The 27,454-nt window shown below is 32.0% G+C and overlaps 1 protein-coding gene and 1 non-coding gene across 16 annotated transcripts in view; both read right to left on the reverse strand.

The window, feature by feature from the left end:
• LOC139513204 (E3 ubiquitin-protein ligase HUWE1-like) overlaps window positions 1-27,454 on the reverse strand; it is a 143,551-nt gene that overhangs the window by 96,993 nt on the left and 19,104 nt on the right. For 11 of the 15 annotated variants that reach the window (XM_071301595.1, XM_071301579.1, XM_071301538.1 and 8 more), the window contains exons 13-33: window positions 26,825-26,913; window positions 22,019-22,099; window positions 20,704-20,789; window positions 20,164-20,268; window positions 19,298-19,493; window positions 18,848-18,949; window positions 18,194-18,274; window positions 17,773-17,879; window positions 16,875-17,052; window positions 16,451-16,542; window positions 15,607-15,815; window positions 14,962-15,022; window positions 14,156-14,332; window positions 13,636-13,881; window positions 9,770-10,410; window positions 9,362-9,484; window positions 8,757-8,812; window positions 8,098-8,255; window positions 6,460-6,582; window positions 5,950-6,093; window positions 4,729-4,869 (exon numbers count right to left, since the gene is read on the reverse strand). In XM_071301595.1, the coding sequence (XP_071157696.1) occupies window positions 4,729-4,869; window positions 5,950-6,093; window positions 6,460-6,582; window positions 8,098-8,255; window positions 8,757-8,812; window positions 9,362-9,484; window positions 9,770-10,410; window positions 13,636-13,881; window positions 14,156-14,332; window positions 14,962-15,022; window positions 15,607-15,815; window positions 16,451-16,542; window positions 16,875-17,052; window positions 17,773-17,879; window positions 18,194-18,274; window positions 18,848-18,949; window positions 19,298-19,493; window positions 20,164-20,268; window positions 20,704-20,789; window positions 22,019-22,099; window positions 26,825-26,913 (3,196 nt within the window). The remainder of the gene's footprint in view (window positions 1-4,728; window positions 4,870-5,949; window positions 6,094-6,459; window positions 6,583-8,097; window positions 8,256-8,756; window positions 8,813-9,361; window positions 9,485-9,769; window positions 10,411-13,635; window positions 13,882-14,155; window positions 14,333-14,961; window positions 15,023-15,606; window positions 15,816-16,450; window positions 16,543-16,874; window positions 17,053-17,772; window positions 17,880-18,193; window positions 18,275-18,847; window positions 18,950-19,297; window positions 19,494-20,163; window positions 20,269-20,703; window positions 20,790-22,018; window positions 22,100-26,824; window positions 26,914-27,454) is intronic. The other 4 variants (XM_071301573.1, XM_071301515.1, XM_071301530.1 and 1 more) reach the window with 1 other exon arrangement.
• On the reverse strand, window positions 7,772-7,844 carry LOC139508940 (small nucleolar RNA SNORD27). Its single transcript, XR_011661482.1, has one exon. It is a non-coding gene; the product is annotated as a small nucleolar RNA SNORD27 (small nucleolar RNA).

Here is a 27,454-nt window from a genome sequence, read left to right on the forward strand (position 1 = left end):
TTGTCTTTTAAACGAAGCGAATCAAACAGTTTTCCCGGTTTTACTAGTCAGTTTATTTATTAGATACCCGCAGATTGATACATTATTATTTTAAATGTAATATATTGTTACATCTTGTCTATTTATGACAATAAACACTTAAACATATAAACTTTTTTACGGTTATTTCGTTTCGTTGAAATCTGAAATATTAGCACATGGTATAAACCATACATGTCAAGTGACATATGATATTCGCGTGTAATACACGCTTTTTCAACGGTTTACACGCGAGGATTCTGTCACATGGCGTGTACACGCTTTTCACCACTTTACACGCAATTACACGCTTTTTCGTTCTTTTCATTTTTTGGTCGTTAGTGCTATCGCTATTCTCGGGTTTTATCCTTATTCGGCGATAAATACCGAAAAATTCGAAGCAATTGTTTGGCTGCCGTATTGTTTATTTTTCTATATGGACAAACAGTAAAAGGTAAGTAGTTTGTGATTAGTTTTAACGATTTTGTGACTTTCTTTCAAATTCACTTTAATGGGGAAATGTGCACAGAAAGAGGTCACTTTTCAGGACCTGTACCGTCGCCTAAAGTGCCAATTGTTAAGCCAAAACGACGTGTACGGCAAGATTCAAGATATATAAATTATATTTTGGAGTTCGAGTTTAAATGATCGAGTGACAAGTAACGCATAATTTGTGCATTCTATGTTGCAATGATAAAAAAACAATACATGTGAGAGGAGAAATACAATGTAGCTATTTGAATAAACATTTAACATGTTTATCTAATAGAAATCAAATTTATAAAACATTTTTCTTTTTCAATTTCAGTTTTAAATCTAGCCAACACGGCAACAGATTTCTACAGGCCATGGGGATAAAAATACCACAGAACTGTTGCATCAGCTCTGATAGTACCAGCTTTCTTCTGATGAACTACCCAGTTTTAACCAGGCAATAGCAATGGGAGCAATGGCAGAGATAATCTATAGATGACATTTTACATTGCCAAAAAAAACCTAACATTATGACATTCTTTCAAATCTTGATGAAGCTAATTCAGTCAAATATCAATTCCTACTGTGAGAGAGCCTTTTCAATTATAAAGAAATTAACACTGAATTCTGATCCGAACTTGACTATGTTACATTTGGATTGTGTGCTGTTATCAAATAAATGTAACTAAAATTGAAACTGGCAGTTGTTTTGAATATGTGCCTAGTGGTGGTGCTTTAAAAGCAACATAACAGACCACTGTTTAATACAATAAAAGTTCAAAGTAGAATATATATTGGTTTTTTGTATTCACAAATTTGTATGAAATTATGAACATTACCACATTCATATTAACAAGTCCGCATCTACGTCACTCGTTTTCACACGCTTTTTGACATATCATGTCATGTCATGACATGATTTCCCATTGTCAGAGGTTGACATGTATGTATAAACAGCAAAATGGACAACCTCCCAGGAACGTCAGATGATGGAGTTCCCCATATTCCTAGCAGGTAATATACACAAACACGATACACAAAGTACCTAAGCAAACAAGTAAAAAAACAGAACAAACATTGCGTTTTCCCCTATTTTTTTTTTAACTTGGAACGATCGATCAACTAACGATGGCTATGCCACAAAAAAGTAAAACCAGAAAAGATAAGTGGTCTAGTATTTGTAGAGGTTAGCCTTATACTAGACAAATATTTTTCAAAGACTAACCTCATGTTTGATCCAGGAAAAGTGCATAGTTCGATGTTTTGATCTGGACGTTTAACTAAGGGAGGGGGAGAGGTAAAAAAAAAAACTGAATTCCAAAAAGAAACCTGCAATCCCTGTTTCCAAAATATGAAATGTTAAATCCTGTCTCCCCCAATTAAAGAAAATGTAGAACTTGAATTGCATGATAATTTTGGGGGTACAAAGCTAACAATACTTTGTGGTTTAATTTGTTAGGTTCATTAAATCTTTGATTTTGTTGAAACGGATTCAAAGAACAAATGGATGAAAGGCTAGCAAAACATACGCTGCCAAGGCCTACAGGACTGTTGTGACAAATGGTTTAGCCTTACCCTGAATTGTGATTTGTAAAACTGATCTCAAAGGTGATTTGCCAATTGTCAATTACTGCATGCATGTTGAATTTGTTTTGGTAACTTGTCGCTAGCTAGGGCTGTAACAATACGCCTACCTAACAGTTTGGTTTGATTTTCTATACAAGGGTTGTGGTTCGGTTCATTTTGGTTGGATACATTTCTGAAATTTTAAGTTGAAATATGAATATGAATGCGTGTAGACAAGGGACACTTAACGCATCCAAGTGCTGAAACTGACAACCCGACCACTAGGACTGCACATTTTCTCATGCTGATAGCCAAAACATTGTGAAAAACCTTTAATAATCTATGGAAAATAGCATCATTCCGATATTTTTCTAAACTGACAGAAAAAATAATCTATGGGTGGTGGGTTTCAATGATTTTTTTTAAGATTCCATAGGTTGTTGGTCTTGACATAATCTAAATTCTATTGGTGGTGGTTTAAAAATTTAATTGATTTCTATGGGTGGTGGGGGTAAAAAAACAAGAGGCTCTCAAGAGCCTGAATCGCTCACCTGAATTTTTTTGGTTTAATCTCTCATCAATGATTATTTGAGCTTTTCAATTTATTTAAATGTTCTTTGAATCGTCCTATTTTCTTCAAAAGCAAAAAAAAATCATTTTCTCCTATGTTCTATTTTAGCCATAGGAGCTATGTTTCTTGACATACAAGGAAATGAAATATAAAATTTATACTAGATACTCTGAAACTCTGAAACTCTGAAACTCATTTAGCCTAAGTTTGGCTGAAATTGATACAGCAGTTTCATAAGAGAAGATTTTTTAAAGTAAGTCAACATGATGAACAAATTGTGAAAAAAGTCTTTAAAGGGCAATAACTCCTAAAGAGGTCAATTGACAATTTTGGTCAAATTGACTTATTTGTAGATCTTACTTTGCTGATCATATTTGCTGTTTACAGTTTATCTTTATCTATAATAATATTCAAGATAATGACCAAAAACTGCAAAATTTCCTTAAAATTACCAATTAAGTGGCAGCAACCCAACAATTGGATGTTTGATTCATCTGAAAATTTCAGGGCTGATAGATATTGACCTAATGAACATTTTTACTCCATGTCAGATTTGCTCTTAATGCTTTCGTTTTTGAGATATAAGCCAAAAACTGCATTTGACCCCTATGTTCTATTTTAAGTAACGGCGGCCATGTTTTTTGACGGATCTAAAATCAAAGCACACACTTTGTGCAGGATAATCTAAGGAACAACCATGCTAAGTTTTAACCAAATCCATTCAGTAGTTTCAGAGGAGAAGATTTTTTAAAGTTAGCAAATATGATGAACAAATTGTGAAAAATTGTCATTAAAGGACAATAACCCCTTAAGGGGTCAATTGACAATTTTGGTCATATTAACTTATTTGTAGATCTTACTTTGCTGATCTTTTTTGCTGTTTACAGTTTATCTTTATCTATAATAATATTCAAGATAATGACCAAAAACTGCAAAATTTCCTTAAAATTACCAATTAAGTGGCAGCAACCCAACAATTGGATGTTTGATTCATCTGAAATTTTCAGGGCTGATAGATATTGATCTAATGAACATTTTTACTCTATGTCAGATTTGCTCTTAATGCTTTCGTTTTTGAGATATAAGCCAAAAACTGCATTTGACCCCTATGTTCTATTTTAAGTAACGGCGGCCATGTTTTTTGACGGATCAAAAATCAAAGCACACACTTTGTGCAGGATAATCTAAGAAACAACCATGCTAAGTTTTAACCAAATCCATTCAGTAGTTTCAGAGGAGAAGATTTTTTAAAGTTAGCAAATATGATGAACAAATTGTGAAAAATTGTCATTAAAGGACAATAACCCCTTAAGGGGTCAATTGACAATTTTGGTCATATTAACTTATTTGTAGATCTTACTTTGCTGATCTTTTTTGCTGTTTACAGTTTATCTTTATCTATAATAATATTCAAGATAATGACCAAAAACTGCAAAATTTCCTTAAAATTACCAATTAAGTGGCAGCAACCCAACAATGGTTTGTTTGATTCATCTGAAAATTTCAGGGCTGATAGATCTTGACCTAATGAACATTTTTACCCCATGTCAGATTTGCTCTAAATGCTTTCGTTTTTGAGTTATAAGCCAAAAACTGCATTTGACCCCTATGTTCTATTTTAAGTAACGGCGGCCATGTTTTTTGACGGATCAAAAATCGAAGCGCACATTTTGTGCAGGATATACTAAGGAACAATCATGTTAAGTTTCATTCAAATCCATTCAGTAGTTTCAGAGGAGAAGATGTTTGAAAAATTGTTAACGACGACGACGACGTCGACGACGACGACGTCGACGACGACGACGACGACGGACGCCAAGTGATGAGAAAAGCTCACATGGCCTTTTAGGCCAGGTGAGCTAAAAAGTGCCGTCCCTGGGGGGGACATAGTATTTTCTGGAACAGCCCTTATAAGTAAGATTCTTCTGAAGGAACATTTAATCATAAGCATTTGTTCTTTTTAATTTCAAAGCTGTCAATTTTCTTTTCCCTTAAGTTAATTTCTTTTGTTTATTAACAGCTTTTGTTTAATGAAACTACTAAAAGGGTTTTAGGCTATAAATAATTTGAAGGTCCATGTCTAGACATGTTATATTTACATCAGTAACATTTGCATCACTTGGAGGTGCAGCAGCAGGTGTAGAGGGATGATTGACTATCCATTCTGTAGCCTGTTCTAAACTGTTACAATGTAGCAAGGCCTCTGCACTTTGTTCTGGAGTAAAACCCATGCCAATCAGCTGGAAGGAAAATTAATGTATTTAGCATTGTAGAAATGTTTCCCATATAACATATATTCACCCCTTTATGTCTTTATAGGATACCCTGTGTTGTTGGGTTGCTGTCTCAATGTCAGTCATATCCCTTACATCTTCTATATATAATAGCATATATAACTAAGTACTGAAGACGATTACCAAGTGATTTATCCTTAAATAATGTTGTTTTTTTTCTTCTAATATCGTAGCCCTGATTGTGACAAAGCATTAAAGTACAGTAAATTATCACATATTTTTTTTCAACAGATACTGGGCATCATCAAACAAAAATATTTAAGGCTAAAAAAAGGTTGCTTACTGAATTTGGAAGATCAATGCAACCCTTAAATTATTAACTCTGTTTACTTTTAATGAATCTGTCTAGCTACAATACCAGGGTTAAAGTTACAACAAACTTCTACCCAACGATGCCAATCACTACATTAATATAGCATTGTAAACAATCACATATGTCACATGACAAGACACAAATGAAGATACACATTGCATGACAGAGGAAAATATATATATGACTATTGTGTGCTAAATCAACAAAATTTATAGACTATACTTACATTGTGGGGAAAATTTATTAGTGCTAACCAAGAAATAGGAGACATAGTTTACATGAATGAAACATTTTATTTCTAATACTTTAAATTCATTTCATTTAGTTGGTAACATTTTTGTTGGATAAGGGAAAAATTGTATTCTCATGGACATTTATTAGAATGCATAGCTTTACAAGTCTGCATACACTTCGAATGCATAGCTTTACAAAAGTCTGCATACATACCTACAGAAAATAAGAGCCTTTTTTAACTCTTGATTTTGTAGTGCATCCATAACCAACCAAATCCACTAAAATTGGTATTGAATGATTAATACTAAATCCATACCTACATATGTAGTTAACCTTTAAATGACATTATTATACTAATCAACAGGACATCAAAATTGTAACGTCCATTTTAAAATGTGATGATGAAAGCTATAATGGTTTTCAAAAAATATCTAGTTATTTACTTAACATCAACAATTATATTTGACCAAATTACATACCATCTGTAAGTAAAGTTGATGAACCTGGGGTTCTTGTTCAGTAGGGGCTGCTGCAGCTGCTGGGGCTGTTGATGGTCCAGGGGTTGCAGGAGTTGCACTGCTTGGTTGTGCTTCAATTGTTGCTTTTTCTTTAGCCAAATATTCCTAAAATTAACAGCCTTAATAAGTTGGTCTAAAAGCAAAATTGTACTCCACCAAAGTCTATTTGCATGTATTTTATAATGTTTTATGATAAATATATCAGTAAACAGTTCAATTATAAATGTGTTCTGTTAAACAACTTGTTTCTTGAAACCGGGAAAATATTAACATTGAATACTTTATAACTAAAAAGAGCCTTTGAAATAAAATGCTCAGTAATTAAATCAATTCTTTTTACCAAATAGTAATCTCAATCCTAGAGCAAACAAAAATCACATATTCCTTTCATAGTGCATGTTCTTTCTTTGGAACAATGAACAAATGTCCATACTTAATTGAACTAACTCATACGTTTCATCAATATTTTACCTGGATTATGATTTCTCCTTTTATAATATGACTAAGTATTGCTAGCATGGACTCTGACATTCGTCCACCATAAATTTTCAGAGGTTTCTTGTTCCACATTTCCATTACAGCATTAAAAGCAGCCTGAAATACATTCCTCAATATAAAATTCATAACAACACTGTCCCAGGTAAGAAGATGATTTAGACCTCACAGCTGTATCATTAGCAATCACACTCCATCTCCTTATTTTCGTTAGGATATTTTTAAAACATACATTCTATCATTGTTGTGTAACTTCACTAAAAGTTTCATATACTTATAACTATTTCAGGGGCACAAACATCTCAGAAGTAGGTGTGTCTAACATTGCAGTACTCAGACATATGCTTGTCAGCGTATATTCATCATAGATTGTGCATTTATGTAAAACTAGTGTTATAATAAGTATTGATATGGTAGGTGTTGTGCTCATTGCTCATTGTTGAAGGCTTAACCTCTGTATAGCTCAGGAATATCAATTTGGACTTGGGTGGACAGTTTCATTGGCAATCACACCAAATCTTCTTATTTTCATTATAACATTTTCTAAAGATACATTCTATCATTGTTATTTCATTTTGCTATAAGTTTCTTATACTTTTAATTTAGAAGCACAAACATCTCAGAAGTAGGTGTGTCTAACATTGCAGTACTCAGACATATGCTTGTCAGTGTATATTCATCATAGATTGTGCATTTATGTAAAACTAGTGTGTTATAATAAGTATTGATATGGTAGGCATTTTGCTCATTGTTGAAGATTATACAGTTACTTATAGTTCCTTATATGCTTATCATTTAGACTCATGTGGACGGTCTCATTAGCAATCACACCACATCTTATTTTTATAAAGTTATCTTTAAAACATACATTATATCATTGTTAATGTTATGCGACTTTACAACACATTTCATTTACATAGAAATAAACCATTTCTAGAGCACAAACATCTCAGAAGTAGGTGTGTCTAACATTGCAGTACTCAGACATATGCTTGTCAGTGTATATTCATCATAGATTGTGCATTTATATTTAGCAGTATGTTATGTTCAATATTTAAATGGTATTGGTTTTGTTCATTGTTGAAGGCTATATCTGTGGAGATATACAGTAACATATAGCTCTTACATACACATCATTAGAACTCTGGTGGACAGTCTCATGGGCAATCACACCACATCTCCTTATTTTAATTCAGATAGTTTTGGAGCATATATATTCGATCATTGTTAATATGTAACTTCACTATAAGTTTCATTCATTTTTAAGTAAACAATTTCAGGGCACAAACATCTCAGAAGTAGGTGTGTCTAACATAGCATTATTCAGACATATGCTTGTCAGTGTATATTCATCATAGATTGTGCATTTCTAAACTAGTATGTCATATTAGTCAATATAAACAATTACCAATTAATCAGACTTAGAGGTAAGACAGGTATTTTTCAGCATTTTCAGCTTTTCCTCCAATCAGATACTATTAAATGGTGATATTCCAATAAAATATTACTCAGGATCACAACTGTACCTTAATGCAAGTCATTTTTCATTTTAGAAGATCTGAACAAATGAAACAGTTTGCACAAAATATATGAGGACCTTGAATGATAATTTACCTTTTGTGTACTGATGAGATATTGCACTTTGTTGAAGGGTATAAATCCTGCTTGACTAGACTTTTCTGGCAGGGTGTGTGTGGATTCCATAATTGTCTTTGGGTTCACCATTTTCTCAATGAGCATCAACCATGCATCCAGAAATTCCCCAGTTCCATCTATAAGAAAATAAAATATGTTGTAAACAGAAAGAGACTAAAGATTGTCCCATTTCTATACAAAAGGTATTCCTGGATAAAAAGCGGTTTCCAGTTATGAAAAGAAGACAAAACATTTTAAATATATTATACAGACGTACAACAGTAAAAGTTAGCCCCCTCCACAATATCTCAATCTTTTTTACATGAAAATCTAACCAAAATTTCTTTGATTTTTAAGTCAATTGGAAATTACATACAATGTATACTCATCAATTCTTACAAAACTCCACTTGCAGACAATCATTTTTTAATATGCTGTAATAATATATGAACGTATATGTCTGCAATATAAGAACTTAATTTTTCATGAGAAACACTAACTTCAAACTTCTAGTTGGAAGTCAAAACAAAAAACACAAGATCATGTGTCATAAACTTAACAAGACAGCAACCCAATAGCAAGTTTTACAAATAAGTAATAAAGCTTTCATTAATCCAAGATAATTAATGAAAACTTACCTGGCAGTTCATCAGCTGATTTTTTACCATCACAAGCAAGTGCCCACTCAAAGGCCCTGTAATAAAAACATATATTTTTGTTAAAATATTTTGAAAATTTTAGCGTCTTCTTTTATTGAAATGGACAGATTTGTACCAATTTAGACAGTACATACTGACATAAACTTTTTTATGAGTTGTAAGCATAGATAGAAATCACCAAACAAGTAAGGGCTATTCCAGAAAAAAATGTATTGGGGTTGGAAGGCAGTTTTTGTCAGCACCTGCCACCAAGAATTATAGTGCATTATAGTGTGAAAAGTTGCTCTGATACCCATCATCCATGTAGTATTAATATAATGTGCCTTCCAACCCCCACCCGCCCTACATTTTTTTCTGGAATAGCCCTAAGCACACCAATGAGGTCACATGTACTTTTTCAGACTACATTGAATCAACATATGTTCAGATATATGCTTGTCAAATTGTAATCATCATTGCAAAACACATGCACCAGACAATAAATAATACATGCTTATATATACATTTTAACATAAATTAATTATTAAAGTTCTTAAATGGGAAAGTTCAAATTTAGGATAGAAAAAAAGAAGTTATATACTAACTGGAAAAGAGCTTTCTGTCCACCAGATGAAAGGAATTTCTGTAACATCAAATGGTAAGGATTCTTTCTCTCATCGAACAACATTGGTGATGTAAAACCAACAGAACACACAAGGAATGTTAACCTGTCAACAAATAAAGATAAATCATTAAAAGTACAATATAATTCAGTTTTAATCTATAAAAAATAAGCAAGAATTTAGCATGATTAATTCTACATGAAGACTTTTCTGTTGTATTTTTTCAAGATTGTAATTACAATACAGCTAGAGTGTTCCATGTTATACAGTTTGAGTTGCTGTCTCACTGATGTACATTATCTATACAATTCCTTTTATTCATTCAAAGTTTTAGTATATCAACATTAAAAAAAAATCCAAAACAAACCCTATATCACCACAATAACTTACCTTAATTTTGGAACAGGGGACCAGGGTGGAGGCTCCCAATTCAAACCGTTTGTAAGAAGTTTAGTCAGAGCTCTTGCCACTGCCTGGGCTGCTGGTGTTGGAGTGGTAGGAGACACTACAGCATTGGTCCTTCTCTGACGCACTGGGCTTCCAACACTTAACTTAACCAAGAGACCAAATAACTCTGCAAGTGTTCTACAAAGCCTAGATGAAACTGATAACAGTGGTTTCAATTGTTTGATCTGAGCTTGTAATGCAGGAGACAGTTTTGGTTTTTTGTCTGTCCCCTGAGATGTCTGACTGTCTGTTACATCCATGGGAGATCCCACACTTTCTGAAGTGGATAAAGACTCCATGGCAGCACTGACACCATTACTGCCCATTTCTCCTGCAGCCCTGGTTAATGAGCCTTCCTTTTCCTCTTCTTTGTCATCCTTTTCTGACTTGAAATCTTTAGGTAAAAGTTTTTCCATATCGGACCTGCCAAATTCACAGCCTGATGGCAAGATGTCCTCACTGCACAAGGCCAACAGAACTGTGCTCTCCCAAACAAGTGAAGTGTACAACTTACTTAGTCCATTCAATACTTTTAAACCAAGTTCAGAACCCCAGTGGTTGACAGATATTGTTCTTATGTCAGTCTGTTAAAGAAAAGAAATTGATAGTACATGAATATTTGTAATTATATATTTAACTGAACTTTTTAAGAATTTATTTTCACCAGTACTTAACCCACACAAATAAAATCATGCAATGACAATTCACACTTCAGAAACTTGGATGTAATTATGTTCCAGCGATCTGTTATCTGTAATTACATGAATTATGAGTGGCTTTCTATTTGTAATGTTCATTTTAATATGTTTAACACTATATAGAATTGTATACATGTTCACAACTTTATAATCCAGTTTAAATTAAATAACTTTTTACAGCTTTTACATTAATGCTAGCAAGACAAATCTTTGTTTGGCTTGCTTGCTTTGTTTGTATCAATGTTTGCTCAAGCATGGTAATTAAGATAGGCGGGGCTTCAGCTTGTATACATCATACTTAAATTTTATTGGACGTTATGTTGGAGGTTAAGGACACTAAATTTTAAAACATCACATGATACATATTCTCACATGTTTCCTTACCTGTAAATATACAATACAGACAGGATTCTACTTCGTCTAAATTATCTTCCTATTACATCAGTTCATTTTCACAATCGTAGAAACGGAAGACAATTTTTTTTTCAGAGATCCAACTTAAAGACTGTCGTCAAGCACTTTTAGTAAAATAGCTATTCGAACACACCTACTCTGATTTTGTGATCCATTGGATAGGTATTTCACTTGACTCTATATTTCATCTTTTAGTACTGTGATTTTTTTTTATGTTATAAAGTCAACCTGTAGCTTTGCTATATAAAATGATAGCGAGATGATGCATCAAATACTCTTGTTTTGTACATTTTCAAGACAAAATATTAATCTCAAACACACCCTAACATAAAAAAGGTGCACTCTATTTTCTCTTTTCGATACAATTGTTTCCCATTTTGGAATATTTTCTTGAGTTGCATAATCGAAGGAAAGACATGGAAATAACTGAATGAACTAATAGATTGATATGTTATAAAAACAATATTAGGTCAATTAATGTTGAAGGCCTGTTTCTCAGCCTCATACAAGAAAAAAGTTTATATTTTTCTTTCATTGACAAATTATTGTATTTTTACAGGTGAGAAACATGTGAGAATATTTGTCATGTGATGTTTTAAAATTAAGTGTCCTTAACCTCAGACATAACGTCCAATACAATCTAAGTATGATGTAAACAAGCTGAAGCCCCGCCTATCTTAATTACCATGCTTGAGCAAACACTGATACAAACAAAGCAAGCAAGCCAAACAAAGATTTGTCTTGCTAGCATTAATGTAAAAGCTGTAATTAGTGATACATTCACATGTTTGTTACATGAAGCTATTGCCAGTTTACTTCCAGATGTAATGCATATACATTTTCTTGGAACAATTTACTGTGGAAATAAATGAAAAACACGAGGAATAAACAACAGACCTTCAATTTTAACCAAGAGTTCTCAATACATTTTTCACCAATAGAACTACTATTGTTACGGTTTAGGGTATAAGCTGTAGGTTTGTAGATACAACTGTTTCAGGCTACTCCGTAAGCACTCTATTCTATTTTCGCGTTCGTCGTTTACTGTTAGCCAACGCTTATATAAAGACATTTGATGAACATTGTGTATACTTTTATTGTTATTGTATGTAAATATTGTTAGTCAGGTCTCTGGGAATAATACTATAGAGTTCGTCTTCACTGTTTGACCACGGGGGGTCCCCCGACTGAATGACTGTTCCAACCTTCTGTTTACTCCTATTTCACACGTTCCTGCTTTATTACCTTGTTATTTTATTAGCGTTAGGCATATATATTGAAACCGGGGCCCATACATGCTAAGAGTCAGCTTAGATAGGTCCCGTTTGTCCATTTCCCGACTCGACAGAATGTCAACATTCCGATCGCCGCCATTTGCATCACTATGTTTATTGACGTCAGTGACCTAATGACCTGAGATCAGCATCCAATCAGCATAGCGTAATTTGCCCACCATCTCCATAGGGGCACGTGGCGTTGGTGGGGCAGGGATATAAAAGCAAGTGCACAACAGTCTTCTTCAGATAGACTGCGGCCCGCTACCAGGGCAGTCACTCCTGATACCAAGGAAACTTACCAAAGGCAAGCAAACCAAAAGTGCCGCAGTCGATGCAATACATGTACCTTTGCATCCCCGTTGGATAAATGAACCAAACTATAATTGACCTAGATGTTTTACTACGTTTACTACGATGTTGACAAACGATTAACGTACCGAAAAGGGGGGTCTCTGTATATTTTATCAAGTGTTCTGTTGGGTTTTCATGTAATTTATACTTGGAATAGTATTGAATGTTTTGTATATAATAAATTGTGAAGCTTTATTAATCTTGTTATCTGTTGTACATGTAGTTAGTAAGTCAATGTAAATGAGTTTCTGTGCTACCATATTTAGACCAGTGCCTTAACTGTTTTGCCTGCTACGCTACCATAGTCTTGACCATTTTACCAGCTACGCTACCAGTATAACTTAGTTTGTAACTCGACACCAGAGTTGACAGATCTATACTAGAATTTACCAAGAATATAGTAACCAGTGTGTTAACCTCATAATAATACCTTTTACTTTTGGGACACCCCCGTCCCGTAACACTATTTCATAAGATTTTTGTAGTTGCAGGAACAGGTCTTGATCCCCATTCCCAACAAAGATAGACTGCAAAACTTGTACAATCCAACTACAAAACTTTAAAGGGCTGTTCCACAATGAAGAGGATGGGGATTTGAAAATAAATCATACAAGTGGTAGCATTTTCCTCATCTGCAGAACAACCTAAAAGTCTATCCAATATTCTTCAGCATTTCTTAATTTTCCAATAAATCTCATTAGATGTTATTTTGTAGCAATCAATTTTACCTTGTAGAACATTGATAATACATGGTATTTCAACAAATCAACTGTAGTTATTGTCGCATTACTTTATTCCAGATGACAACAAATTATCATTTGAAGATCAAATATAATGCTCTATTCACACTAGTATTTATTTCAAAAAGGAAATACTTTTATTTTTTACTGGAATTTGCAGAAGCAGATTAGAATATAGGAATTATATAAAGTAAACCTCATTTTAAATTTTATATATAATTCTGGTATACAAAGTAAACCTCCTTTTTATATTATTCGAGATCAATGTCTTTAAAAAGTGCCTCCTATTCACCACATGTTTAATTCTGAAACAAACAAATGTGTCTCACCTGTCCCATTTTACAGACATGTACAAACATCATGATGTAGGCATGGCAAGATGATAAAGCATGTAATAGGGGTGTTAACTGTGGAGACTGGATGGCATCTGGGAGATGTGCTACATTTGCCAGCTCTCTCAACAGTACAGAGCCACCTGGAGCATCTAGTGGTTTATGGAGTCCTTCTAAGCTTTGTAATACTTCGTCCAGTTTCACAAGTCCTTGCTTTAAAACCTTTGGCTCTCTGGATAATTGCTATAAAATAATAAATGACTATATGTAGACAACAATAAAACAGTTATCTGCTTGCATTCAAAACATATGTAATATTTAATTTCAATATCTCAATCTCTTATCTTCCGATAATCTAACTTGCAGAACTCAGTTTTGATTTTGCCATTTGATTAGGGACTTTCCATTTTTAATTCATTATTTTTATGGTTTTACTTTTTTTTCAGTTGTTAAAAAATAATTTCTAGTTCATAATTGAGATATGAAATAGTTAATTCAAATTGTAAAAAAGACATACCAGAATGGCTTTACAGACAATTGAGACAGCATGACAAGCTTGTGAAGCAGGGAAGTCAATGGACAAGTTAGGCATCCCTAGAATTGACATCAATGGTTGTAGTCCATTCTGGGTTACAAACTCCTTACAATGGTCGTCAGTTGAATTGTTGCTCAGAATAGCTTCAACAAATTTCATCTGCAAAACAACAATTTAAAGTATAACAAATATTTCAAAATATTTATAATTTCTAATTTTAGATACTGTAAATTAAGAAATCATAGTAAGGTTTTTATTATTGCTAAAAATGTGAGAGAGTTGTAAACGCAATAATTTAAACTCACATTTTGATATTTATTATTTGAATTAAACCTGAGAAAATCGTAAAAAATCAAATCGTATGCAAGTCAAAAATGACAAAATCACAAAAATAAATGAACACAATAATTTCTGAATTTACAGTATTTAAAACAATTCTTAATAAATCACATTTAAAGGTGTTATTTTATAACAACATATAAATTATAGGTGTCATTATGTAGCAATCAATTTTACCTTGTAGAACATTGATAAAACAAGGTATACCAAGGAATTGCCAAGTTATTGTCGCATTACTTTATTCCAGATGACAACAAACTATCATTTGAAGATCAAATATAATGCTCACTATTACTTGGGCAAAAATAATCACGAATATTATTCCTACCCATGTTAAAACTACAATAAAGTATAGCTTGCATCAAATATTTCTTAAATTAAGTTGAAATAAAACCCAATCAGACATGAATTTTACAAATACACCAATCATCTCTATTATTTCAACTTACCACATTTAATACATAATCCATCAATGGTATTGCTTCTTTTTCTGTTGGACTTGTTTGTGATCTGAAAATATAATCACATACTAAATATTAACAGAATGAAATTACAATAAAAGAACCATGTGCACTAAGTTTGAACTTCATGGAAGCTACATTAAATAAAAATGTTTAAATAAAATAGGATGGACAGTCATCTACTTAAAACATTAAGCCCCTTTCCTGCACACAACCGAAGGCAGGGCACATGCATTGAATATTAAAACATTACATTTATCAAAAGCAGAAAGTGAGACATGATCATCATAGCACTACATAATAGCTCAAATACTTTATCTATGATACTGTGAACTCTTGTATATTCGTTGTCACCAATGTTCGTGGATTGAGAATAACTAGCCTTTTCGTGGATATTTGATTTCATTGTTTTAACCAAGTCTGCATGCATTTCTTCAGAAAACTTGTAATTCACTGAACATTTAAATTCATGGTTCTCCTGTACCCATGAAATCAAAGAAAATTAGAACCCGAGTGCTCCTAAACAGGAGGGAATTTGGAAAGAAGAAGAACCCAACGAATAATACTGAATCCACAGTAGTGCCTTTCCACTCTTTATTAAGCATATGCATATATTTGGAAATGTCTACTCACTGACTAGATTGTGCAGCCTGTTGGACACTTTTCTGTGTACTTTCCTGGGTGTTGGCAGCCATTTCTTCATCCTCATCTTCCTCATCTGAGGAGCCATTATCAGGAGGGCGAGGAGAGGGTGTCACAAATAAGCTCTGTTCTGTCTTAGGTTGAGATTTCTGACAAACATATTTTGGGTCCATTCCCATGGCACATACCTCTTCTAATAGCTGAAATAATATATCCAATTCATACATAAGACGACATGTTGAGTTTTTATTCATTTAAGAGCAATATGATGAAAATGCAGCCATACTGAAGCATAATAAATCAGTATTGAATCTTAAAAATTATGCTACTTTCATAAGAAGGCACTTTGAATAAAAATTTGCAAACTATCCTTTTTCAGTTTTTTTTTAATTTATTATAGCACAAACCGGCAAAAAACTGAATTGCTTACATTTTTACTCAAAATATTGTTGAGTCTTTATTCATATAAGAGCAATATGATGAAAATGCAGTCATACTGAAGCATAACAAATCAGTATTGAATGTTAATAATTATGTTACTTTCATAAGAAGGCACTTTGAATAAAAATTTTCAAACTATCCTTTTTCAGTTTTTTTTTAATCTATAATAGCACAAACCAGCGAATTTTACTCAAAATATTCGGACTTTTTTCAAATTTTTAAGAATAAACTGAAATCCTTTTATTTTTTTCTAATCTTCAAACAAAATGGTTTTTGAATACAGCACATTTGTATATAGAATCCAGGAGATGTTACATGTAAAATTTAAACTTCACTGTCTGATAAATGAAACTATCCATAACATTTAACATATACATTTTGTACAAAAACGTACCTTAATAATAGCTGTCGTAGCATCAGTCCTCAATGAAGGCTGGTGTCTCATCAGTTCATCCATAGCATTACCCAAACTACTGGCTGTATCACCTAAAATACAGGTATATTTTGAATCAATAAAGTTTATGTGACTGTTTAAATAATTCTATTTCAAATTCGTATCAATTCAGTGATATATTCAGTGGAATACCATTGGAAGGTCATATATTTGTGTTGATTCATGAATATACATGTACATTACATATTGTTCTTCAAATTTAAAATCACTGAAGCAGGACACATATTCAAGTGACTGAAGTGACCTGTTTATATGTTGTTTAATCTCCACCATATGTCTGCATTTTAATGAATTTATTACTCCTGTCTGTTTTCTGATATTATTCTTTGAATACCTATATAGGAATAATGATTTCTGTACTCACCAAAATGATCAGAACTCCTCCTCCTCCTCATAGCAGGTAAGTAATCAGGAGACAAAAGAACTTTAAACAGTCTGTCAAATGGTTTACAGTTAACAAATGACTGCAGACCTCGAGCATTCAAACATAAAGCACTGAACACATTCGGTAATGAAGCCAGCACCTCTCTGGTTGCTGGTACCTAGAATTATAAACAAATCATTTTATTTGACATAACTTAATTTTTTTGTGTCCTTTCCCAACTTTCGTGTAAATATTCAGTGAATTTACATATCATTTGTTTTTATAAAATTGTCATATTCAAGGCTTTTGAACTGATTGTTTGAGTTCATCCAGTTGATAATATTTTTTAATTAAATGTGAAGTAGGTATCAGTTGAAAGTTTGTTTTTGTTTTTTCATGTTTTTTAAACCCATGTTGAACATTTCTTTGTTTGTTTACTAAAATGTGTTGCTGCTTAAATGTGTGTACTTGATCTACCTTACCATTTTATCTGAAATATGTTTCAGGTAGTTGCAAACAAGAATGTGTCCATAGTACACGGATGCCCCACTCGCACTATCATTTTCTATGTTCAGTGGAATGTGAAATTGGGGTCAAAACTATAATTTGGCATTAAAATTAGAAATATCATATTATGGGGAACATGTGTACTAAGTTTCAATTTGATTGGACTTCAACTTCTTCAAAAACTACCTTGACCAAAAACTTTAACCTGAAGCGAACTGACGCATTGACGGATGGAGGCACAGACCAGAAAACATAATGCCCCTCTACAATCGTAGGTGGGGCATAATGTGGGGCATAAGAACATTAATCATTCACATAAAATTTCGAACTCAGCCTATATAAGGTCATCTGGCATGTCCAGCTGCCTATTATTAAACCTCTATGTACTTACATCTTTGATGAGAAGAGCATGAAGAACAACATCAGTCAGGCCACTATCTTGTAAAGAGGAAAGAAGGGAAGGTTCTTGGAAGACATACACAGTCACAACATCAGTGGCTGTAAATTAAATTTTCAAATTGATAACAATAACAGTTATAATATAATGCAAAATATACAATCATTTACTGTTAAAAAAAAAAAATCAACCAGAGTTTTTAAACAAGATCATGGACAGGCTTAAAAAATATTTATATTTTCATGGCTTGAGACAGTTTCTAGTTCAGCTCTTGTAAAACTAAAACTATTCAAAATTCTAAATATTCTTGCTGAAATAAAGTGCAGTACCTGTATCACAAGTTTTTTTTAAACATAAAAGCTTAACAAATAACACATTGAATAATAGCATGCATGATTGCATAATTTTTACTTACCAAGTAGGAACAGAGATGGTCCGTAGTAATCAGCATTACTGATGATATGCTTTAAGGACTTAGGCAGAGAACACTCCATTACTGTCAATATACAAATAAATGTTCCTACATGTACATCAAATTTCATTATACATCAGACAACATTTACAATAATGTCAGAATTACCACAAGAGAAAAGTTTCCTTTTTAATCACTTATTTCAGTAAACAACATGTGCATGCATACCTTTTTCACTACCTCTAAATTTGCACTGATCCTTGTATAAAATTTGTAATGAGGGTGCAATCTGTCAAGCCAGTGTGTTAGCATTGACATGATTCAAAGGATTTATGTGTCTGTAATTTTCAGGTGATTACTAAGCTAAGGCTTCTACTTACTCCTTCAAAATTATAATCTTTAGAATTTTAGCTTTTAACAAAAGACTCTCGATTTTAGTACTCACTAATGTTTCATATTTTTGGTTTTCAAAACTTTTGGTCCTGAGCATACATTACAAGCTATTACAGAAATAGGCACATATAATATATTTGAATAACAAAAAGAGAAACTGGTGTAACAAGAATGTGTCCAAAGTACATGGAAGCACCACTCGCATCATAGGTGGGGCATAAAAAATATCATATACTCTAATATAATTTTTACATGTGAACTTACAGTGTCTTATGCTGTCAGAAAATGAGGGATCAGGAATGGCTTTCTTCAAGAAATTCAACATAGACTTTAATAGAGCTGCTCTCTGGGGAAAACAGTTTATTCCTGTAAAAAAAATCAAAGATTACACTTAATACATCATGTATTTCTTTTCCAATACCATTTTCCAATAATACACAAGATTCTACATAGCATATAACTGAAATATTCAATTTGATGAGATAAATTCTGCAATTTTTGAAAAATGCCAATTTAAAAAAAAACCACTAAATTAGGGAAAATCAATGGTGGTATTACTTCTGAAAATTTAAATGACACTTTAATCATTGTGTGTAGGAATCAAGCTCACAGATATTGTGAAAAATCCAAGTTAATGGGTCAATAAACATTTACTAAGTACCTCATTTAATTTATACAATTATGCTGATATAAATTTGTTGGTAATGCAATTACCTGTTTTTGTTGGAGTTTGGACAACAATAGCATGTGAAGTTTCTGCCGATGTTGAAGGCTCCACTGGATCAACAGATGATTCTGTTGTTGTTGAGCTCTCTGTTTCCATAGCACTTCCAGGAGATCCTATTAGTTCATCAGCATGTCCAACTTTTATTTCAAATGGTTGTTCTGTTCTACATATCTCGACTTCATTCTACAAAATTCACAAAACATGTAAGCTGTAAAGAGGATGAACAATCCAAGCTGGCAACAAATATATCTGATTAATTTTGATCTGAAACCAACTTTAGAACAGTATGCTGAGGGCTGTTCCAAATAGATCTTGATGGTGGAGATGTGGGCAAGAAAGAGGTGCTTATTTCAAATGATTGTGGCTGGTTGCAATTTTCTTAGTTTTAAAAGAGTTGAAAGAAAACTGAAATTCTACGGCTGTTTGGGGTTAATAAAAAGGTTCCCATGTTCCCTCTTAACTAAAATGAAATGTTGAAAAAAATCTTTGAACACAGAGCTTAAGATTTATGATAATTCATTCACAAATGGTCCAGACTGTTTTTTTGTGTTAGTAATAAAAATATTATTCTCCACTTACAGTCTGCACGATTAGCCACTAATCCGATGCCCCAGGCTAGTAAATATTGATTTCGGACTAGTAAAAATTTTCTAAATTTTATATAGTCATATAGAGACAAATTTTGATATTTTGTTTCCGAACTGGTAGATGAAAAAGTTTTCTGTGCAGACTGCACTTATAGGGGAAAATCTTTTTCATAATTCACTAAGCATAACAACAGATTTTATAACCTTCAAAATGACGCATAAAATAGATTCTAATACACAACAATAGCATTTCAGATGATCATTACCTCTAATCTGTTAATGAAGATAGATAACCCTCCTTGTGACTGAAAAGCTGCCATGTCCAAATTTGTGATCAAATCCACAACCCTTACTGCTCTTGTCACAAACTGCTGAAATGAGAAATAAAATATGTATAACTTTAGATTCCATAAAATTAAATTATCACTGAAAATCATGAGGTTTTTTGGAGTAACAATTTCCAAAAGATTTGTTGGTTGGATGTACAAGTACCCGTTCACGTCGAAGTGTTTTTGTTATATGTATTTCTATCTATATCTATTTGATATTATGAGTAAGGATTATGTTGTACTGTGACATTACTGTCCCAGGTTAAGAAGGTTGGTATCCCTGGTATTTGATTTATGTAAACAATATCTGCAAGATTCTCACTTACAATAATGGACTGAAATCCCATTTTGTGGGCTATGATTTGTTCTACATCTAGTAACTTTTTTAAACTTACAATTCTCTTATTTCCGATTAAAAAAATAAAATATAGAAATAATTTTTTTTTATTCATTTTTTTAAATCTAAGATTAACTTACTGTTATATGTTCTTGACCATCTCCGTACCAGTTAATTACTTTTAACAAACATTCCATCATGCCACAAGATACTAAAGCTTCTACCCCTGAAATTAAAGGTTGTAATTCAAACCATTATAATACATGTATGGTTAAAATAGAAATGGTATCAGTAACTGATATTTTTCCTATTTTCAGTATTCAAGTTTTCCATATACAGTTAACTCTCGTTGTCTCGAACTCGGTTGACTCGAAATTTCGGATGAGTCGAAGTTTTCACGTGGTCCCGAACTTTATTCCATACAAAAGTATGTAATTCGACTCCTGATGAGTCGAAATTGGATGAGTCGAAATTTCGGTTGAGTCGAACTAAATCTACGGTCCCAAGGTTAACAAAAGCATTCAAAATTCATTTTTTATCTCGAATTAATACACATATGTCAAAACATGACCTCCGGGATTTAAATGGATTGAAGAGTTAATCTGACAATACACGTGTAATTAAATTTCCGGTAATTGACCACTGTATTGATTTATGACATGCTATTTCCATGAGTGTTTACCTAAGATTATCTTTTATAGAATTTTGATAAATAATTAGTGATACATTGTTAATGTTCATGAAAAAGTATTTAAAATGTTTACAAAACAATTAATTTGTGATTTACACTAATGAGCTTGGGTGTGTATAAAGTGAGGATTATGGCTTCCGTTGATGATCACCTAAAAACTACTCAAACGGCGTCTTTAATCTTGTTATATTTTCTTTTGAAAAGAAAGAGTGAGATAAACAAAATGAATAGAAATCAAAATTTTCTTAAATCTTTTGTATCCGAGAATAAACAATTTTGTCAGCTATAACCGACCTGAATAACGAAACTATCGGTTGGAATTTACACTCTTGGAAAAGCCATAAGATTTTTTTTTAATTGAAACAATTGAATAAGTAATAATAATAAAAGACTGTGACATACAAATACATCGATCTGATACTAGAATATCGATCCCCTTGCCATATTCACACGGATTTATTTTAGCTTTACCAAGCTAAGCAAGAGTTGTGTCCCTTAGATTGTCGAACTTCCGGTGTTCGTTTGAGTCGAACTACGTGTATCTCGAAATATTTCTCTGGTCCGGCTGACTTCGACATAACGAGAGTCGACTGTATACTGATGTCAGGGGCTGATCTCCCAAAATGTAAAGCAACTGGTTCATAATAGCTATAATACATTTTTCTTATCTGTGAATATATTATTGACTGACTACTGTGAACAATTTCAAGATTTTAACATTATTTTCTTTTAAAACGAAAAGGCAAAACAGCTCATTTACTTACCATTTTCATAACTTGCTAAATGATACAGGAAAGAAAATAAGGCAGTGGCATACTGTTGAGGAAAAGGTTTCAAATCTTTCTCTGAAATATGAAGCAAAATTCTTGAAAATCTAGTGTTCGCCAATTATACATAAATTAGTATTGTTTTCAATTCATCTATTACAATTTTGCCCTGATGGTTTGATTTATGGCACTTTGATATATAAATATTTTACATAAAATAAAGATGAAGTGTACTGTACATATTGGGTAAAATTGCTTCTATCAACACTGGGTGTGTAAAATATAAAACATTGGGTAAAATTGCTTTTATCGATACTGCATCTGTAAAATAGAAAACATGGCAAATATTGCACACTTCCCATAGACAATTATGGATAAAAAAAACAAATTAATTGTTTACAGCTAAACAATGCAATCAGATGTGATATCTCTTCTACCAGTGGCTGTTGAAAATATGAAATTGCTTGCTCAAATATGTTCAAATGGAACACCCTTACTGTAACAAAGTTTCAAAAAGTAAAGTAAACAGCCTTGCTGTTTTAAGAAAGACTCACTATATGTCAACATCCCTTTTTATTACCTAATACAGAATATTTTACTGTTTTATTAATATTTCTATATTATTTACTATTTTTCTGCCATTTTTAGCTCTTTGGTCTGTTGCACTGTAAAATATCGTTCTATTGCAACTGTGTGCAGTCTATTGCATAATGCAATGACCTGTTATGACCTCTTATTCTAAAATCTGATTAGTTGAAAGGTATTCATGTTGTCCAATCAAAGGAGTAGGTCCGGTAAGGATCAATTTTGGCCTCAAATTTCAAGTTCATCTGACGAATGAATTTGACCTCTTTTTAAACACTTAAGGTAGATCATAAGTAAATCTTTTTTGAGACAGAATTTTCTTATACTTAGCCAGAATGAAGATTTTAATATGCTCTTCAAAAATATAATAAAAAGTAGGGGTCACCGTGCTATTTTTCAAGCTATGAGTCGTTGAAAATTGCCTAAATTTGGTTAGATTGTTAATGGAAAAACACAATTGTGTGCATAAAAAATAATCTATGAGATAGAATTTTGAAATAAATTGTGAAAAGATAGGTTTTGTAATATGTTTTAAGAAAATAAAAAGAAAAAATGGTGTCACCGAACTTGTTTTCTTGCTACAAGTAAAAAGAAAAAAATTCCCTATCTGTCCAGTATAATTTTTTTACTAAAAGAGTTATCTTCCCTTAAATGGCTCATTTGAAAAAAATGATTCAAAAAGCAAAATAAAATGATATTTGTTTAATTATTTTGGATTATACAATAAATTGCCAAGTTTTCTTTATATTATTAAACAGTCTTACCATCAAATTGCAAATCTGTCTCCAAATTTGCAGATTTAGGCAAATAACTAGACCGATTTTTTACTGTGATTGTTCAATCCAAGATGGCGGTATACCATGAATCTACCTTAAGTGTCTATTTCATTTGAATCAATTAGTTTATGTGAAAGATTTTAACTGATTTAGTCATTGAAAACGATCCGATTCAAGCTCAAATATGAAAAATCTACCAAATATGTCGAAAAATGTCACTTTTTTGATAGTTTTTGTCAAAATTGAAAGTGGCCGCATCCGTGTTCATCCAAAATCTTTATATATGTTATGTATTATCATAAAATACAACTTACATTTCAATATTAAGGATGAACACGAATGCGGCCACTTTCGTTTTACACGAAAACCGTCTAAAATTTAGCTAAAATGATAGAATTGTGAAGATTTCAGTAATTTAGCGTGACTTAATGGTGCTAGTACTCGATATATGTGCATTGTATTGCCAAAAACAACCAATATTTATGTAGCAGAAGCATTCTACTGTCCAATATATATTTAAAAGTTTACATTTTAACAATTTTGTAAAACTGCTATATTTTGGGGCCAAAAAGGGGTCTTACCGGACCTACTCCTTTGGTCTTTAAAACATTCTCAATCAAATTGGGTCTTTTAAACATTCTTGGGTTTATTGTTTTGATCGTCTGCAAATAACTTCTGCGATGGAGCGGCTTGCAAATTTGATGATGTAGTTTTAAATGATTTACTTCAGAATAAATTGCTTTGATTTCCTGTCCATTTTATTGAATTTCTAAAGTATTGGTTGTATGCTCCTTACACATTATAATTAATATGGTTGTTACTTTCATGTGTTTAATTTCTAAGAATTTGTTAGAACTGACTGAAGGTAATAAAAAAGTTATTGAATCTGTAACAGTGCAATAGATCAAAATATATTTCCCTCATCATACCTCAGGAAATATATTTTGATCTATTGCATAGTTACATATGGGCTATTTAAAAAAAAATGATGCCAAAGTGTGACAAACATGGTAAAAAATTAAGTCATTGCTAATGGTAAAAAATTAAGTCATTGCTAATCTTTTTTCAATCATTTTTCTTTAATCAGGAGACATTCAAGTTTACAAAACTACCAAGGGTTAATGCAAAATAATAAAAACAAAAATTTTAACAACATTTTACTCATAAGAATTCATCCATTTTTCAAAGGAAACAACAAATAATAAAATCAACTGACAAACATAAATAAGAATATAAATATCAATGTAATTTTTTTGTTTGTTGCAATAAAGGTACTAAATGATTTCCCTGCAATTTTTTTTTACTTATAAACAGTTTTTTTTTTTTTAAATATGTAAATTTCACCAATTATTAGTGTATTCTTTAATATCTTATTTCAAAAGTTTGTATATCTCTTTGCAAAAGCTTTAATTTTATATAAAAAGTATAAGGAAGAAAACATATATGATCTAATTACATCCTCTGAAAATTTCACAACAATTGCTTTAGTCAATTCTAAGTTTTCTTCATTTAAAAAATACAAACATGTGTTTTTTATCCTTTTGTTACACTCCTGACATATTTTTTCAGTAACTGTAAGACTGTTTTTTAATGGAATGTTTAGAAAATCAGTAATGATATCTATTTTAAATTTACAATCTCACAAATAAATAAATTTATTAGATATTTGATTACATATTATTTTAATTTCTGAGCAAAGAGCAAACTTTTAACATGTTTAATGAGAATTACACTTTAATTTTTAAGAATCTTTGGTGAATAGTGTGCAGAAAAATCACTTTTACAAGACAGATCGGCTTTCTCATCACATTGTAAAGATGTTACAATTATTTTAATAAAGAATCATGTTGAATTTTGTTATAGATAAGCTACATCAGAAACTTGTCAGGAGTGTAACAAATGTTACACTCCTGACCATAATTTATTGCTACCATATTTTAACCTGAAACTGACCTGAAATCATGTAGAGTCTTTATATTTCACATATTATTTTAGTGCAAATTAAGAACAGGTTAAAAAATATATATACTTCTTACATACTTACAAATTTTGCTGATTGTCTATTTAAAAAAAAGATGGCTTTCCTTTAAACCTTGTTCAGTCTCTTGTTTGATACTATATATATGCTGTTTTTATGTCAGATAATGTATTATAAGTTTGTTCGTACTACCAAAGATGGTAGCAGTATGTGCTCTGTATATTAAAAATTGTCCAAAAATGTACCCAAAAATGTCAGGAGTGTAACGCTTTAAAATGTTTAAGTGTAACATTCATGTCATTTTTTATAGAAACAATGTTGTTATTATTGGTTTTCTTTTCTTGAATTTGAGTGTGAACACCATCTGTTGCATATTTTCAGTAACAAACATGCCATTATTATGGCCTTTATTGCTTGTTTATGCTCAATACTTGTATGTCAGGACTGTAACACATTTAAACAAGCTAGTTCAATTGCAATTTTAGTTCAAAAATTTCAAAAGTAATGATGTAGACTTGTATTCTGTCTTAAGCTGAGGTGTAGTAATGTCATTTTATAATAATTGTCAGCTTGTTTTTCTTCCAATAACTTACCTTTGCTAATAAGATTGAAATAAGGCATTTTTTTGTGTTACACTCCTGACATTGAAGTATTGAGCATACAAAAGCAATGAAGGCCATAATAATGGCATGTTTGTTACTGATAAACTGTAACAGGTAATGTTCACTGAAATTCAAGAAAAAACAACAACTATAACAACATTGTTTCTAAAAAAAATACATCTTAACCCAGTTGTTACACTCCTGACAGACCTGGGTAGTCCTCTTATTGTAACCATAATATTCCAGTAGTAGAACTTCAGGGTCAACTGGATGCACCTGTGCCAAGCTATGATACTAAACAAAAAAAATAAACCGTGCAAGATGTACAGAAACATGTTATTTCACCTACAAAGACATTTTCTGGCAGCATATTGACTTTTAATAACATTTTTTTTTTTACACAAACTTATTTGACTTACCTTATGTGGCTCATAAAAATGTAAATATATGGAAGAATTGAACAAGAAATCATAGTCAAGATATAATAGTTGGATGAAAGATATTGTTTGGTATTGTATCTGCCCTTATTTATTCTATATCATCAATGAATGCACATGCTTTCTTCTAAATGTCACACTAAAAGCGTTACACTCCTGACATTTTGAGGTACAATTTTGAACAATATTTATTAAACAGAGCACATACTGCTATTATCTTTGGTAGTTAGGACCAACTAATCATAATACATTATCTGACCTAAAAACATTACAGATATAGTATCATACAAGAGACTGACAAAGGTTTAAAGGAAAGGCATCATTTTTTTTGAAATAGCCCATATTAAATAATTGTATACTATCACTAAATTGAAGCAATGGAAACTAATTCAACATGTAGATCCTTTTATATTATTTTCACTTACCTGTCATATGCTGTATACATGATCTAACTAGAACTGGTAAGAAGCCATGGTAAGAAGAGGCACCAGTCACATCAATGATATTTGTTAATCTAAAAATAAAACAACAGATAAAATGTTGTACAAGTATCAAATGGATCAAATTTGTTTAGAGTTTTATCCTCATTCAGTAACAAACATGTTACTGTTACAGCCGATTGCATTAAACATGTAGGAAAAGATAGAATTCTTTGTTAGCTTGCTTGTTAGATGAACCATGAAATCATTATTAGGTAAGGTATACTACCCTCCTTTCAAAGTAGTATAGTCCCTACAAACAGATAGATTGGTTATCTGTCAGACTAGTCGACTCTTAATGGAGGGTAGTTTACCTAGCCTAACAGTGACATTACAGTTCAGCTAGCAAGCGAGCTACCAAATATATTACCTTTACCTACACACTCATTGAAATCGGCTGCAAATGGATCAAAGGACAAGGTATGATAAGGGCTATTTTTGGCCCCCTCTCCAAATAAGTTTAAATTGATACCAATGATGGTCTTAGTGTAGGCACTTGAAAAAATAATGATTTTATTGTGTTCCGGTGAAAGGAAGGTTGCCTAGCAACGGTTTTTATTAAGAATGAAAATTATC

Source organism: Mytilus edulis, chromosome 1 (genome assembly GCF_963676685.1).
Source record: "Mytilus edulis chromosome 1, xbMytEdul2.2, whole genome shotgun sequence".
Lineage (NCBI taxonomy): Eukaryota > Metazoa > Mollusca > Bivalvia > Mytilida > Mytilidae > Mytilus > Mytilus edulis.